Below are 15,815 nucleotides of genomic sequence, written 5' to 3'. Positions count from 1 at the left end.
GCTTATGTGGCAAGCAAAGGAATATAGCAGCCTTGGGTGATTAAAAAGATTTGCCATTCTTGTTCGCATATTATAATTTCGTGTTTTTGTTTTTGTTTGGAGACAGGATCTCACTCTGTTGCCCAGGCTGGAGGGCAGTGGCACAATCTTGGCTCACTGCAGCCTCAACCTCCTGGGCTCAAACAGTCCTCCCACCTCAGCCTCTGGAGTAGCTCAGCCTCGGGATTATGGGTGTGAGCCACCATGTTCAAGCTAAAAATTTTCAAAGGATATGCTGATAGAAATATGTTTCAGAGATGGGTAATTTCGTTCTCACTACAAGGAAGGGAGTGAATTGCCTCATCTTTTAGGTTCTGTCCATCTGTACTTCAACTATCCATTTAACTCAGGTTCTTTTTTTTTTGTTTTTGACAGGGTCTCACTCTGTCAGCCAGGCTGGAGTGCAGTAGCATGAACATAGCTCACTGAAGTCTCAACTTCCTGGGCTCAATCAATCCTCCCGCCTTAGTCTACTGAGTAGCTGGGTCCACAGGCATGTGCCACCATGCTCAGGTAACTTTTTTATTTTCTGTAGAGATGGGGTCTCACTATGTTGCCCATGCTGGTCTTGAATTCATGGGCTCATGCAATCCTACCTCCTTGGCCTCCCAAAGTGCTGGGATTACAGGCATGAATCACCATGCCTGGCCCAGATTTTTCAGGCCTTACTAAATCCCAGGAATTGTGCTGGGAATATGTGTAGAATGATGTCTTACATAGATGGGGTCTCTAGCCTTACAGGACTTAGCTATCGTCTAAAAGCACATAAAAACTTAATCATTTCGTATTCTCCGGATTTATCAAGCATGTGTGAGCTTCTCTGTTTTCATTTTAAATAATGAATGTGAAGCAAATGTGAACTTTTAGAATTTTTTAAAAATCACCTCTCAAAGTCTGCTGAAATCTAAAACTGCCATTCAACCATGCTTTAAGTATGAATTTGTACTAAAATACACAAGTTTATTATATTTCAGATTTCTAAATAAGTAAGTCCAAAGTCCATGCCAAATATTATTCTACGTTCTTTTAAAAATGGAATGAATAAAGTAGACAAAAAGTCACACTCCCCACCTCCTGCAAGCCTAAACAATCTAACACTGAAAAAACATCAGGTTACAAAACAAGATAAGAATATTAGTTAAGAAAAAATACATAGGCATATATTACAGTAAAAAGGCTTAAAGCAAAACATATCAAAATATTAAGAGTAATTATATTTAGAAGATGGGTTCATCTCTGTATTTCATATATTATATTGCTAATACCTACTTCTAATTTGTCTCCAATGAATATGTACAACTTATATGCAAAAGAAATATTAAAAATGAAAGAGCTGTACATGCAATTGTCTACCGAAACATATAACTTAGCAGATTAGGAAATAACTGAGGAACATTATCCACACATCAATATAAATATAAATACAAGATTCCAATAGTGAAAGCAGGTAAGTCAAAGAATATGAAGAAAAGCCTAAGGAGAAATTAAAAAATAGGTGACACATTCCTCGATGATAAAAATAAACTTTTACACATCTTCAGTATCTTCTGTGCCACCCGACAGAGTGCCAAAGCGTGACACTTCACAAACGCTTGTGGGAAAATCTGCAAATATGTTGACACCTCCAGTTTTACCAATAGTCAGGTTTTCAAAGTCAAAACTATCAACACTTCCATAAATCAAATGTATATCAATTTCTACCCCTGGCTAACCCTTAAATAGCCCGTTCTCATATAGCTAGAAGATTAGTGTTCTGCTTAAAAAGAACTGAGAAGTAAAAAGTGGAAGTTACATAAAGGCCAACCGAGGGGGTCAGGAGGGATGGGAAAGGTAGTTACTAAATGCTGAGCTTCTGTAATATTTAAGCATTTTTATACAGAGATGCACAAAGACCAAGGATTAGGGACCACGGCCAACTGAAAAGTGCTCAGAAACAAAGACACACTGAAGTTCACTAATGATTTAAGATCACGTGAAAATGGGACATGTCATATACAACTTTGGGAACACAACTGATAAACAAAGTGCAGCATATCCATTTGTCATTTAACCACATAAAACATGCCTATGGTGGAGGACTGAATTAACCTTGACTTTTATGAGTAAAAGACATAAATTCTACAACTATTGCATATTTAAAGAGAAAGGATCTGGAAGGAAGCAAGGAAAACCAAGGAAAGATTCGGGGGCTAACAGGATTGTGGGTAAACTTTTTTCAAATCCTTTTTTCCTGGTACTATGATTATGATGTTATTTGTGAAATTTCTAAAGGAAAAACAGCATAAAAAGAAAAGAATAAGCAAGTCGACCAATAAACAAACCTCCTTTGAAAATGTTTTATTATTAAGTTACCCAAAATGAATAAATTAGTGATGGTCATCTCTTCAATATGAAATTGAATTTAATTCACTCCAGATTACACAGGAAGCAGGACTGCTTATAGAAATGCACAGCTTTAATCAGATAAGATATGATTTCTACTGATTCTTTCCTATTTTTTTTTTTCTTTTTTGGAGGGGTTGCGGGGAGGTCTGTGTAGGCAAAATACTTCTTTCCCATTAAAGATGAAAAATATTTTATGTGTAGTCAGGTTTTCTATGTTGCTCTGGGGAAAAAAGACAACGATCTCATTTGTCAAGCATTCATTTGCTTTTGAGTAATTAGAAAAGCATACGTCAGAAACTTCTCAGAACTGGCAGGTTACTCAATGTCCTCTGCAAACAATCTCAACTACGCACAGCCTGGTAAAACACAGATTGCAAAAGCCACAACACAGAACTAATTTTGTAGGAGTATAATGGGATGGGAGAAAAGTAAGGAACAAACATATTGGGTCAATTTAATGAGTCACTATTAAACAAACATTTATTGAGTTCTAGCAGGTGTATCATGCAGTGCTTCGTAGACGACGAAAGTGAATCTCGTACTTTTGTAAAATACGCTTTTGTCGAGACACACTGATATATGAAAATAGTGTGGCAACAAGAGAATGAGAAAAAAAATTGTGTCTAATATTAGTGATATAATGTGGTATGTACATATTTTTGAAGTTTTTAAAACTTATTCAACATTTAAAAAAAGATACGTTCCCTATGTGAAATGGTTATGACCATCTTACTCTCATTTTTACAGAGGACCTTCACTGCCCAAAAAAAAAACATCCCTCCCACTTACACAACAAATACAAACGCAGAGATAAAATGCAGGGGTTTTGGAGGTGATTCCTTTACTCTGGAGGGCACAGACTTTGCTTTTCCAGGAGATGATGTGCACTGTTGGAACCACTGTCAGTTATTGCTACTGTGACCAAGGACTCATATTTAATAAGAAACCTACATGCATGTAGTAGAAGAAAAATGATGCAGATTTTGGGAACAGGCCCGTACAAAACTCACACCCATATCCTTGGCCTTAGAATATAAGGCTCTAATCAATATCCCTATGAGGTCACAAGTGATTCTGGCAATCCCAGAAATATATATCTTTCTTCGATAAGCAAGTATTTTATTAATTGCTGAGACAGTGGCGTCTCTTGAGGAAGACAAGTATGTGCATATTAGCTTAGATTAGAAAACAGAATTAGCGAAGGGAGGGCTGGAAGGAACTAGCAATATGCTGTGCTGCAGAAAAGTCTCTGAATGATTTTCATGAGTCCAATGATACATGTGGATCGTTCTTAGCCCCCACCCCCATTCTGCCCCAAACTTAAGTATGACCATTTCTAGGCACCTTATTCCTTGATAAAGCCCTATTAATTCTTGCCAAAAAGCTAAATTCCTTCCTCAGCAACTTGAAATTACCTCCTTCTAAAACTTCTTCAGGCCAGGCCATCAACTTGACAGCACAGAATTTTAGGTCTAGTAAATCCCTAACCCTGATGACATTAAGAGAGCAAACTTCCTTTCAACGACCCCCAGAAATCTTTTCAAATCTGCCAGTCATAGTCACAAGTTGATCCTGGATTCTCACTGTAGTTCAAAAGTTTGATGTTGCATTGAGTCACTTAGAAACGAATTTTTCCCTTCCTCCCCTAAGTAAAGGTTGACATTTCAAACTTAATCTTCTATATCAGTATCCCAGGCCCTGACAATAAATCTTACAGGAGAAACTAGCTGGCGCAAGCCAGTGGGGCAGGTGTTCCAATAAACCCTCAACAAATTAGTTTGTCCAAATTATAACCAATTTTTTCTTTCTTCATTCCATTTGCTAGTTTCGTGGTGAGACATCTGCTCTTTCTGTTTTAGGACTGATGGGAAAAAAGGTAATTACATCACATAGATAAGTAGGGATCTTTACTGCATTGTTTTTGCCCTAGATTTTTTTTTTATTTTTTATTTTTTATTTTGCAATCTACAACGTTAAAGTTCCAAGATAAATTTTCAAATTATAATGTGGGTTAAATAATGCAGTAAAGGGGAAAAGATATAGCCATAATACCATGGATTTATTGACTTTTATTCTTTTTGCTAAGTTTTGAGAGATAAATTTCTTTAAAAATTCATCAGACGTATAATGTAGGATAAAAGACTATCACAAGTGGTAACTGTTCAGCCTTGATTAGCAAAAACAGAAACCACAAACCTTTGCATTCAACACTTAAGCCTGAATTTTTCTGGAAAAACAAAACACTCTTCCATATTCACTTCACTTTTATTGGGTCTAAAACTTACCTTTTCTCCAAATCAAGTTTTCTGAACCATTTCTTCCTCCAGGGTTTTCTCCAGAGAAGTGCATGCGAGTGTAGACACAGGCAAAAACGAAAAACGCAACTGAAGCCACTACAAAGTTACAACCACTGTAGTAATAACATTGATATTTTCTCCCCTTTTATACCAAATCAGTACTGCCAGGAAGTTAGACTAAAAACATATTATTTCAAATTTTCTGATACAGAATCCAGACACAGGCAAGCATTTTTCCTAAAGACATTCAACAAATAAAGGGCTGATAGAGAATTCTGGGAAGTCTATGTAAAGACAGCTGGTGCTTCCAAATATGTGACTCCATTTCACTTTAGTAAAAGCAACATTACAGTGGGAATAAGGCATACGTAGTTAGCTCAAAGAGATGCAGAAAAAAAAATTAAATGAAGCATCCAACTTTTGTGTTTAGGCTTAGAGAACAGAAGCAGCAAAAACCGAAGAAGGCAAAGCCCTTGGCACCTTGGTAACTGGAGTCCCTGCCCAGTCAGCACTCTGCATTCCCGACCAGAGCTCGGTGGCAGGCTTGGGCACCAGGCGGATGCCCATGCCCACAAGGTCTTCAGCAATCTTTGGCTAGTATGTCACTCTGACTGCCAGTGGGTACAACCTGTTCCCTCTCCCCAAGCTGCTAGGACCTGTCACCTTCTATGTGCCATGGCAAACATGAGGAATGGCCCTTTCCTTAATTTTTTACCTTACCTGGGATTCCACCACTGCCTCCTACCCTCCCCACAGCACTGTCTTCACACTCCCAAGCCACAGATCACTGGACCAGAGAGACACCTGACTCAGGGTTAAACAGTCAAAGGCTGGGAATGCTCAATTAGATGTTCTTAAAGCTCTTAAGCACAAAATAACCGAGTTGGTCAAATGGTCCAGTGCAGGCTGAAGTCACACACACTGGGGACCAGCTTGACAAGGTGCAGAAACCCACAAGCTGGCAGTAGAAGCCACACAGAGGGGACTGGGCACAGCGGTTCATGCCTGTAATCCCAGCACTTTGGGAGGCTTGAGGAGCACTTGAGGTCAGGAGTTTGAGATCAGCCTGACCAATATGGTGAAACCCCATCTCTACTAAAAATACAAAAATTAGCCAGGCATGGTATTGCGCGCCTGTAGTCCCAGCTACTCGGGAGGCTGAGGCAGAAGAATTGTTTGAACCCGGGAGGCAGAGGTTGCAGTGAGAACCGTGCCACTGCACTCCAGCCTGGGTGACAGAGCGAGACTCCATCTGAAAACAAATAAATAAATACAATAAGCCATACTATGGTCATTCAGAGCAGGGCAGAGTTGGGAAAGGCAGCTGCCCCAGCAGGGAGGCAGGGAAAGACGAGCCTGGGGAGCTTTTCTGTCCCCCCCGGGCCTTGCTGCGCTTCTAATGCTGTGTGTGAGAGATTCCCTGACATGGATTGGACACACCTCTTGGGCACTTCGGCTATTTAGAGTGGTCTCTGTTCCTTGAAACCAGAAGCTACTGGCGAAGGTCAAGATGGTGTACTAAGTGAGCCTGCTTCACCCCACTCTACTCCCACTGTCAACTCTTCCAATCTGCTACCTTCGGCCATTTCTGCTACATTTCCTGAGAATTCCTCTTCTTTCCAAAAGGTGGTTTCCATGGTAGAATAACTCAAATTTGTTCACTTTCCAATACGGTACTTAAAGTGTTTAACCTGCATTAGTTCTGCCCTTTACCCACAGATGTATGTACTCTCTCCTTGAAAAAAATAGCTTGACATAAGGTAGAATTTTTTTTTTTTTTTTTTTTTTTGCAGGGGGCGGGGGAGGGGGCGCAAGCTGGAGTGAAGTGGTACAATCTTGGCTCACTACAACCTCCGCCTCCCGGGTTCAAGTGATTCTCCTGCCTCAGCCTCCCAAGTAGTTACAGGCACCCACCACCACACCCAGCTACTTTTTTTTTTTTTTTGTATTTTTGGTAGAGACAGGTTTTCGCCATGTTGGCCAGGCTGATCTCAAACTCCTGACCTCAAGTGATCCTCCTTCCTTGGCCTCCCAATGTGCTGGGGTTACAAGCGTGAGCCACTGCACCCGGCCAGAAAATCTTTTCTTTTTAGATATACACACAACCAATCTGGATTATCGGTAACGCCATTTCTCCCAATGCCCACTATTGGAATGAGAAGCAGGTAAGAGCTAGTTAAGGCCCCAGGAATAGGAAACAAGGGCTCTATAGTACTTATTAAAAACATTTAAATTTTTTTTTTTTTTTTTTTTTTTTTGGCCAATGAATTATAGAAGTAAGCTAGTGGCAGAGCGATAATTCACCTAATGGAGGAAAGCATATCAAGGGAAGCACTGGGAATATTTTACCATATTGGAGAAGGTTTTTTAAAATTCCTCAATCAGAGAAGTCTCTACAACACTTAAGACTTGAATGTTAGTGGGTTATCTTTTGTTAAAAAATGTAAAAAAAAAATTTTTTTTGAGATGGAGTCTCCCTCTTTCACCCAGGCTGGAGCGCAGTGGTGTGATCTCGGCTCACTGCCATCTCTGCCTCCCGAGTTCAAGCGATTCTCCTGCCTCAGCCTCCCAAGTAGCTGGGACTACAGCACCCGCCACCACACTCAGCTAATTTTTGTATTTTAGCAGAGACAGGGTTTCATCATGTTGGCCAGGCTGGTTTCGAACTCCCTACCTCAAGTGATCCACCTGTCTTGGCCTTCCAAAGTGCTGGGATTACAGGCATGAGCCACCGCGCTCGGCCAAAAATGTAAATTTCTTATAAATACTTCCACTACTTTATTCGTTACCCCAAATACTTGAGGCACCCTATCAGGCCCTGAAACAACCATAAATAGGCTGCCCCATTTCTTCCCTCGTGCCACCCGCAGTTGCACAGGCACACACATGATGGCCATTGCAATATGAGACAGCTATGCTTGTGCATACGGGAGGCAAAGCACTGCAAGGGCTCCTAACTCTGACTGTGACAGGGATTCAGGTAGTTAGAGAGGCCTTCCTGGAGACAGCTATGTTTGGATGAGTTAAATTTAGGCATCTGAAAGCTCAGTGAGAAGGAGGGCGGGAGGGGGTGGTGGGGATACAAGTGTTCTAAGCAGAGTTCCCGGCAAGAGTAAAGCTCCACATAGAGCTTAGGGATGGGGAAGCCAGAGGTAAGCAGAGCTAAGCAGAAGGGTCCCTAGGCTGTGCAAGGAGCTTGAAGTTGACCCTGGGGGCAGTAGGAAATCACTGAGAACTTTAAGGCAGACGTAGAATTTGAGAAACATCATTCTGACTGTTATTATAAACAGGGGATGAGAAAGATCAAGACAGGAGATAAGGAAAAAGCTAAACAGGCTACTGGAATAATCTAGGCACAAGGGACTCTGAGCTGCTCTAGGGGAAGGGCGGTAGGGTGAAGAGATACGGGTGGACAACGGAGCTTAGCTTTTCCACCTTGAGAGTCAAGGAAGACGATGAGTGGGAAGGGACACATGGATTTGTAAGCTGGGTGATAGACTATGGAGCTCCTATTTCAATAGACTATGGAGCTCCTATTTCACTCCGAAGTTAAAACGTTAACTTTACATGTCATATAGTTTACAGATAACAGAGAATCAACAAATTATGTCAGATTGACTTCAGTATAACTCTGTGCAAGGAGGGTTCTGTTTTGTCTTTGTGTTTTTTTTTTCCATTTGAAGCTTGCATGCCTGTTCTAAAACTGAAAAAGCAAACACATACAGACTTTAAATATATGATTCTAGAATACAACTAAAATTTCCACAGCAAGCTCCTTGAATTGTCAGAATTCCAAACAGAGTAATATTCGGCATATTTTCATGGAACAAAGTAAACGAGTGAGTTTACATGAGTGGGTTTTCTAGCTTACTGAAGATTCAATCTCTAAGTCTTTGACACTGTCCATCAAATCTTGCCACAATTCAGTGATCCTCTGCTAAATGCTGTTGAATTTCAGGGTAGTTATCTGCTGTGATGACAGAGGTCCGAACTGCTCATCCTTACAAACGGGTAACCACTTCCCAGAGAAACTGTAAGAAGATGAGCACAACTGTTGTTTAAAAAGCAAACCACTCAATATTACCTTAATTCCACTTTGAATCCACTGTCCACATAAATTAGAGATAACTCGAGGATGCCAAGGAAATCCTGAAGACCTGGATGGAACCATGTTCCTGCTGCCCTTTTTAAACAGCCTGCGCCCATCAATAATAGACTGGATAAAGAAAATGTGGTATATATACACTATAGAATACTACGCAGCCATCAAAAGGAACGCGATCATGTCCTTTGCAGGGACACGGATGAAGCTGGAAGCCATGATCCTCAGCAAAATAATGCAGGAACAGAAAATCAAACAGCACATGTTTTCACTTATAAGTGGGAGCTGAGCAATGGGAACACATGGACACAGGGAGGGGAACAACACACACTTGGGCCTGTCAGGGGGTGGTGTGAGGGGAGGGAGAACATCGGGATAAACAGCTGATGTATGTGGGACTTAATACCTAGGTGATGGGTTAGTAGGTGCAGCAAACCAACACGACACACGTTTACATACGGAACAAACGTGCCCATCCTGCCCATATACTCTGGAACTAAAAATTAAATAAATAGCCTGTGTTTGGGAAGCGAGCTTCACTTTTCTCTGCATTAGTAGCTGACTTTCAGATCAAAGATACCAGAAGTATGTGCACGGACCAGGAGGGTAGTGGAGTATAAGAAAGCTTTTTGTCTAAAAGCAAAGAGCTGAGAAATACTTTAGAACACTGGTTTCCTCTAATTATTCTCTTTCCAAACAGAGCCAAAGTGCATCCCTTTCAAATCACCGCCCTGCACCCACCCCGTAAAACTTACCTAATTTAATTAATTGTTAGAATTCAACCACTTTTGTCTCAATGCTAGGCAAAATTCCTTCAACTGTGGCAGAAATGGAATTTAACCAGATTTCACATTCATTTTTAGTTCAAGTTCAAGAAATTTAGAGGGATACTGTGTTGGGATTTACGGTTTTGCGGAAAAGTCATTTATTGAAATAAAATGGTCACTTTTGAAACTACATTTTGAATTTTGAAAAACACATTCTGATTTGGTTCTTCTTAAAACATAGCAACAACGCATGAGCATAGATTTTTATCGTTAGCTTCTCGATAGACTGTTGAAATGCTGCTATTGGCTCAGAGAAGTTTGCAAGTTCATACTGGCTTCAAATAAATCTGAATAAAATACTCCCATTGTGTGCTCAGAGAAAGCAATGAAAAGGGTACTGGTTCTTCATGATTCAGAGCCTCTAAAATTTCTATCTAGAACATGCAAACCAAGAACAATTTAAAACATTAAAACAACTGGAAAGAATGTGGTCCTTAAAACTGAAGACTGATATGCTTATCACATTTCTATTCTACTTATTAATATGCCATAAATGTAAACAATTTCTCCAATTAAGTTTTCTCCAGACTTTGCTTTAAATTTTATATTACTGCGTAGACTGAATTCAACTTATCAACTGTTCAACAAACTGTCAGTTTCTCTAAAAGATCAAGCCTTAGACATTTCAAAAAAAGAAAAAAAAAAAACTAAATGCAATTTCCAAACAAAATTCCAGGAGGCAAGGGGATACAGGTACAAAAGTAAACTGGCCATTACCATAAAGCTAGATGTCTGTGGGTAAAGGAAATCCAGGGTACTACTGAGGACACAGAGGAGAGGCTCCATGCTCACACTGGCATTGGGGTCAGGGAGCAGCAGGGACGCTTTCCTGGTGAAAGCCATGACTAATCTGATTCTTCAGCCATTATTCCACTCTAGAATTGCTGGGTTTTTTTTCTCTGTGTGTGTGTGTGTGTGCGTGTGTGTGTGTGTGTGTGTGTGTGCGCGCGCGCGCGCATGCGTGCACATGTGTGTTTGGTGTTGTTTGTTTCTGAGATGGAGTCTTACTCTGTTGCCTAGCCTGAAGTGCAGCGGCGTGATCTCAGCTCACTCCAACCTCCGCCTCCTGGGTTCAAGTGATTCTACCTCAGCCTCCCAAGTAGCTGGGATAACAGATGCCCGCCTCCATGCCAGACTAATTTTTCTAGTTTTTTTAGTAGAGATGGGGTTTCACCATGTTGGCCAGGCTGATCTCGAACTCCTGACCTCAGGTGATCTGCCCACTTCAGCCTCCCAATGTGCTAGGATTACAGGCGTGAGCCACAGCCCCCGGCCACGTTTTTTTATTAACTAAGAAATATCCATAATCTTTAAGACTCATTTTGAAATTTTGATAATTTATTTAATCATTCACTTCTTAAACTCAAATAGAGGTCCAAATTTTCCTCTGTTACCTTATTTGAAACAATTCCTTCCTTGGAAAAAGATCTTGAATTTTTGCATAAATATTTAACAGCAACTATAGTTATTTCCCTGATGAACAGAAAAAAAAAAAACTCTTAAAATAATATTAGTCTATAAAGTCTTAATCAGAAATTTCTAGAAACATGTGTTTTGATTTTTAATTCTGAATAATAATAGCTTAATTACTATAAAATTTAAAATTCAAACCATCTCATAAATATAAAAACTATTTGGAATCACTGATCATATAGGAATTTTAAAATATTTAAATAAAGTGTGAAAAGTAGGTTTTACAAAGCACATAATTCATAAAAACCATTGCAAGCCCTGCAATCTAAGCAAAAATTTTAAAAATACATCCATATACACGTATATCGTACGGGGACTTTCTCAAACTTCTTTTTAACAGCACAAATTTTTAATCTTTTGTTACCCCAAAACAAAACTTAAACTATAACTTTTCCGTCCTCTAAAACCTTTATAGTGGCCTTGTATTACATACAATATACGGCCATTGTACAGCTGCAGTATTTTCAAATAAGAAGACTCTAAGAAAAGAGATAAACTCCCTTCCTCCCCACTCTTGCTGCTTCTTTATAAAGAGCAGTTTCATCTGCCTTTCAGGGTTTTCAGCACTAAGATGCAGAGAGAGAGAGAGAGAGAGCCTATCTTAGGCTCTGAATTATACCATTTCCAGGAAACCAGCCCTGTTATTTCCCAGCCCTGACTTTCAATGACACCCAGAAGAGGAAGCAAATATTTGAAACCACACTGTATGGAGATTTGTAAATGAATTTGGCTTCCTTCATTTTAAATATGCTTAGAAATATTTAGAAATATCAGCATACTTTAAAATAACAATTAATTCTTATTAAATTTAAATATTATATAAAGAATAAGATTTCAGTTTTAAGGCTTTGAATCTATTTACTTGCTGGGTGCAGTAGCTCATGCCTGTAATCCCAGCACTTTGGGAGGCCAAGGAGGGAGGATCACTTGAGGTCAGGAGTTCAAGACCAGCCTGACCAACATGCCAAAACCCATCTCTACTAAAAGTCCAAAAATTAGCCGGGCATGGTGGCATGTGCCTGTAGTCCCAGCTATTCAAGAGGCTGAGGCAGGAAAAACGCATGAACCTAGGAGACACAGGTTGCAGTGAGTCGAGATTGCGCCACCGCACGCTAGCCTGGACATCAGAGAGAGACCCTGTCTCAAAAAAAAAAAAAAAAAATCTACTTACTCACATTTGTATCTAATCTGTCCTCTGCCAACTAACTTCAGCAAGTTAGTTGGTTTCCAAACCATCCCCCCAGCCCAGCCTTCTAGCCCTGCATGGTGCTATTCTCCAACGAGTACTGTAGCCCAGTTTGTCCTCCTACTACCCATAGCACATGAGCCTCCTGGTCCACGCAAAGGTGAAAATGTTTTGACTGAACTGCGTGTATCCAGCTGCCCCCACCTAGCCCCCTTGCCCTCTCCCTCTGTCCCAGCTCCCAGGCCGTCTGAGCTACTGCATGGACACAGCAAGAAGGTTCTTTCTTGTCCTCTGTCAGCTCCTGAGCTTTCCTTCTGACTCAAAGCAGCAGCAGGGGTGGGTTGGGAAATGTAGAAAATTAAAGTTAAGAAACTAAGCTGATTTATGTAACACGCGGTGGGAGGCAGGGAAAAAGCCAGCAGCCTCAAAAATGAGAACCTCCCGCTCATCCACCTGCCAAGAGAAGCCGGCAGGAGAGAGAAGGGGGTATGGAGAAGTGCTGGTGTTGAATGCAAATGGGGTCTCCTTCAAGAGGTATTAGGATGGTGCAAAAGTAATCATGGTTTTTGCTACTGCTTTTAATGGCAAAACAGCAATTACTTCTGCACCCACCAACCTAACACAAAGGAAGGTTGAAACTCCTTTTCAAGGGACTTCCCGCAGCTTCTTTGAAAATGTCCCTCTAGGCCAGGCGCGGTGACTCACACCTGTAATCCCAGCACGCTGGAAGGCCAAGGCAGGCGGATCACTCGAGGTCAGGAGTTCAAGACCAGCTTGGCTAACATGGTGAAGCGCCATCGTTACTAAAAATACAAAAAGTAGCCGGGCACGGTGGCGGGCGCATATAATCCCAGCTAATCGAGAGGCTGAGGCGGGAGAATCACTTGAACCCGGGAGGTGGAGTGGGCGGAGATCACGTCACTGCACTCCAGCCTGGGCGACAGAGCGAGACTCCATCTCTCAAAAAAAAAAAACAAACCACCACCACCAAAAACAAAAACAAAGGAAATGTCCCTCTGGGGAGATCGAGTCCCATGGCACTTGAGTAGGACTGACACTTGCTTATACAATGTGTCCTCTTGCTCCCCTCACCCCCAATGAAGAGAAAACTGCTTGTCTGGTGAAAACCTGAAAGTACACATTTATATACCACCACTTCTAAATAGGATTGATTTAGCTGGCCGTAAATGACTGGCAATTGAGCCCTAAAAATGAGCTTGATAGAACAAGTCAACTAAGGGCAGCAGAGAGAACATTAAGAAAAGGGAAGAGATGGTGGTCCGTACACAAGACGTGCGGTTAAGGACAATTACTGCAAGTGCGGCCGAGTGTAAGGAAAACCAGGGCTACTGAACAGAGCGCACCAGAAGTGTCTAAATGCTTCTGCAAAGGTTTTTAAATGAATTTCAATTATTTAACAATCCCCCAGTGACATTTAGTGTTAAAGCCTTTATAATGCTCTTAATTTTTTACTATAAAGTACATGTAAATATATTTTAGAAATCTTAATATCACATTTGAAACTCCAGTGGATGCTTTTTGTGGGGACCCTAGAGGAAACCAGTCCCCTCTCATTTTCACTTCAGAATTCCTTTCATCCCTGACAGGCGGCCATGTTGTATGGGCCCAGAGAGTCCCGAGCTACAAGGACATCCTGTCTTCTCCTCACGCAGCTCTCAATGCTTTTATTTCATGGAGCTCTCCTCCTATAATCTTACCCATTAGTCTAACTCTGCCCTAAGAACAAATAAAGAAAAGTCTTCTCCTTCAAGTAATTCCAAATAGCTACCACCCCAAGATTTCTCTCCCCTCATATAAATACATTAATTCAAAGTGTAATGACCAGGCCAGGGGTCAGTGGCTCAGACCTGTAATCCAAGCACTTGGGGAGGTGGAGGCAGACAGAGTTAACTTCCTCACAACTCTAAGCCTTTGACTGCTCCAGAAGCTCCAGACTAGCCTGAACGACAGAGCAAAACCCCGTTTCTACAAAAATTACAAAAATTAGCCAGACATGGTGATGCGCACCTGTAGTGCCAGCCCCCTGTGGGGAGGCTCAAGTGGGAGGACCCCTTGAGTCCAAGAGGTAGAGGCTGCAGTGAGCCATAATCACGCCACTGCACTCCGGCCTGGGCAACAGAGTGAGACCCTGTCTCTAAAAAAACAAATAAACAAAAAAAGTGTAATGGCCACACTGGAAAACAATCATTAGCTTAAAATATGACCCTCTCAAGAACACAAAAGGTTCCATATGTAGGGAAGCAAATATAGAGCCCAATTAGCTTACGATAGCCCTCCATTTTGTCGACTTCTATTAATTCTTTCTGCTTTGTTCTCAAAAACCACTTCGACAGTGTACGGAGCTCTGCTGGGTCTGCTCCTCGCCATCTCCTCAGCTGTCTTCTGCTTCCTCCTCCTCCACTTGAGTTGTCCTGGGCTCCTTTAACTTCCTCAGAACACGAAGCCTCTGACTGCCCCAGCGCTTTCTGCACATTGTTTCTTCTTCCTGGAAAGTTACTCCTTCTCCTCCCCGCCTGGATAGCTCCCAATCACCCCTGATACTCCCTTGAGCTAAATTAGGTCACCCTGTTCTCACAGCACTCTGTATTTTTACGTTACTTAAAAAAAATCCTAATTAGTCAACTACTTGGATAAGGATAGATTTTACTCCTTGTTATGGATTGAACTGTGTCCTCCATCCAGAAAGACACACTGAAGTCCTAAAACCTGGTACTTTATTTGGTGACCTTACTGGGAAACAGGGTCTTTGCAGGCGTTATCAAGTTAAGTCACTAATCCAATAAGACTGGGGTGTCCTTATTAGAAGAGGAAAATGCCACGTGAAACACACGAAGAATGCCATGTGATGACAGAGGCAGAAATTACAGTGACGCAGCTGTGAGCCAAGTTACGCCAAAGACGAATGGCCACGACCAGAAGCTAGAAGAGGCAAGGAAGGACCCTCCCCTGCAGGTTTCAGAAGAAGCACAGATAGTCCAGCTGCCACCTTGAGTTTGGACTTCAAGCTTCCAGAACCGTAAGACAAACTATTTGTTATTTTAAGCTACCCAGTTTGTGGTACCTTTGAATGGTAACCCTACGAAATTAATATATTCCTTTAGACTATTCGTTTTTTGAAATCAAGGTCTATGTTTATTCATCTGTCGCATCCTCAGTGTTTTCCCAGTGACTGAAACATGGATAGGAGTAAACGTTTGTCCAATGAATGAATGAGGGAGTGAATGATTCATATTTGGTCTGTAGTCAACTAAAACCCTCAGGTCTTTTTTCTCAAATATTTCTATATCGTGTGGTCCTCTTGGTTCCATTTTGTTTCACTGATTATTTTAAAACCTAAATTCAGCATTGCAAGTTTCATATTATTTGACGTCATATTATAACCTAAGTCTGTCAATCATGCATTGAGTACCCTACCTGTGTGTCACTGCAAATTTGAAAAGCAGGTCTTCTATGCTAATCCAAATGAACGATTTTAAAAAGTTAAA

At 41.1% G+C, this 15,815-nt stretch overlaps 1 protein-coding gene across 1 annotated transcript in view; it reads right to left on the bottom strand.

Annotated features, from left to right (window-relative positions):
- SLC7A2 (solute carrier family 7 (cationic amino acid transporter, y+ system), member 2) overlaps window positions 1–4,237 on the bottom strand; it is a 43,576-nt gene extending 39,339 nt beyond the window's left edge. Inside the window, 1 exon segment of the mRNA XM_011979593.1 lies at window positions 4,140–4,237. Within this exon segment, the coding sequence (XP_011834983.1) occupies window positions 4,140–4,237 (98 nt within the window).
- Window positions 4,238–15,815: the final 11,578 nt, after the last annotated feature.

This window comes from Mandrillus leucophaeus, unplaced genomic scaffold, assembly GCF_000951045.1.
Source record: "Mandrillus leucophaeus isolate KB7577 unplaced genomic scaffold, Mleu.le_1.0 Scaffold204, whole genome shotgun sequence".
Lineage (NCBI taxonomy): Eukaryota > Metazoa > Chordata > Mammalia > Primates > Cercopithecidae > Mandrillus > Mandrillus leucophaeus.
The sequence above is the reverse complement of the archived record's forward strand: the minus strand, read 5'-3'. Positions and strand labels throughout refer to the sequence as shown.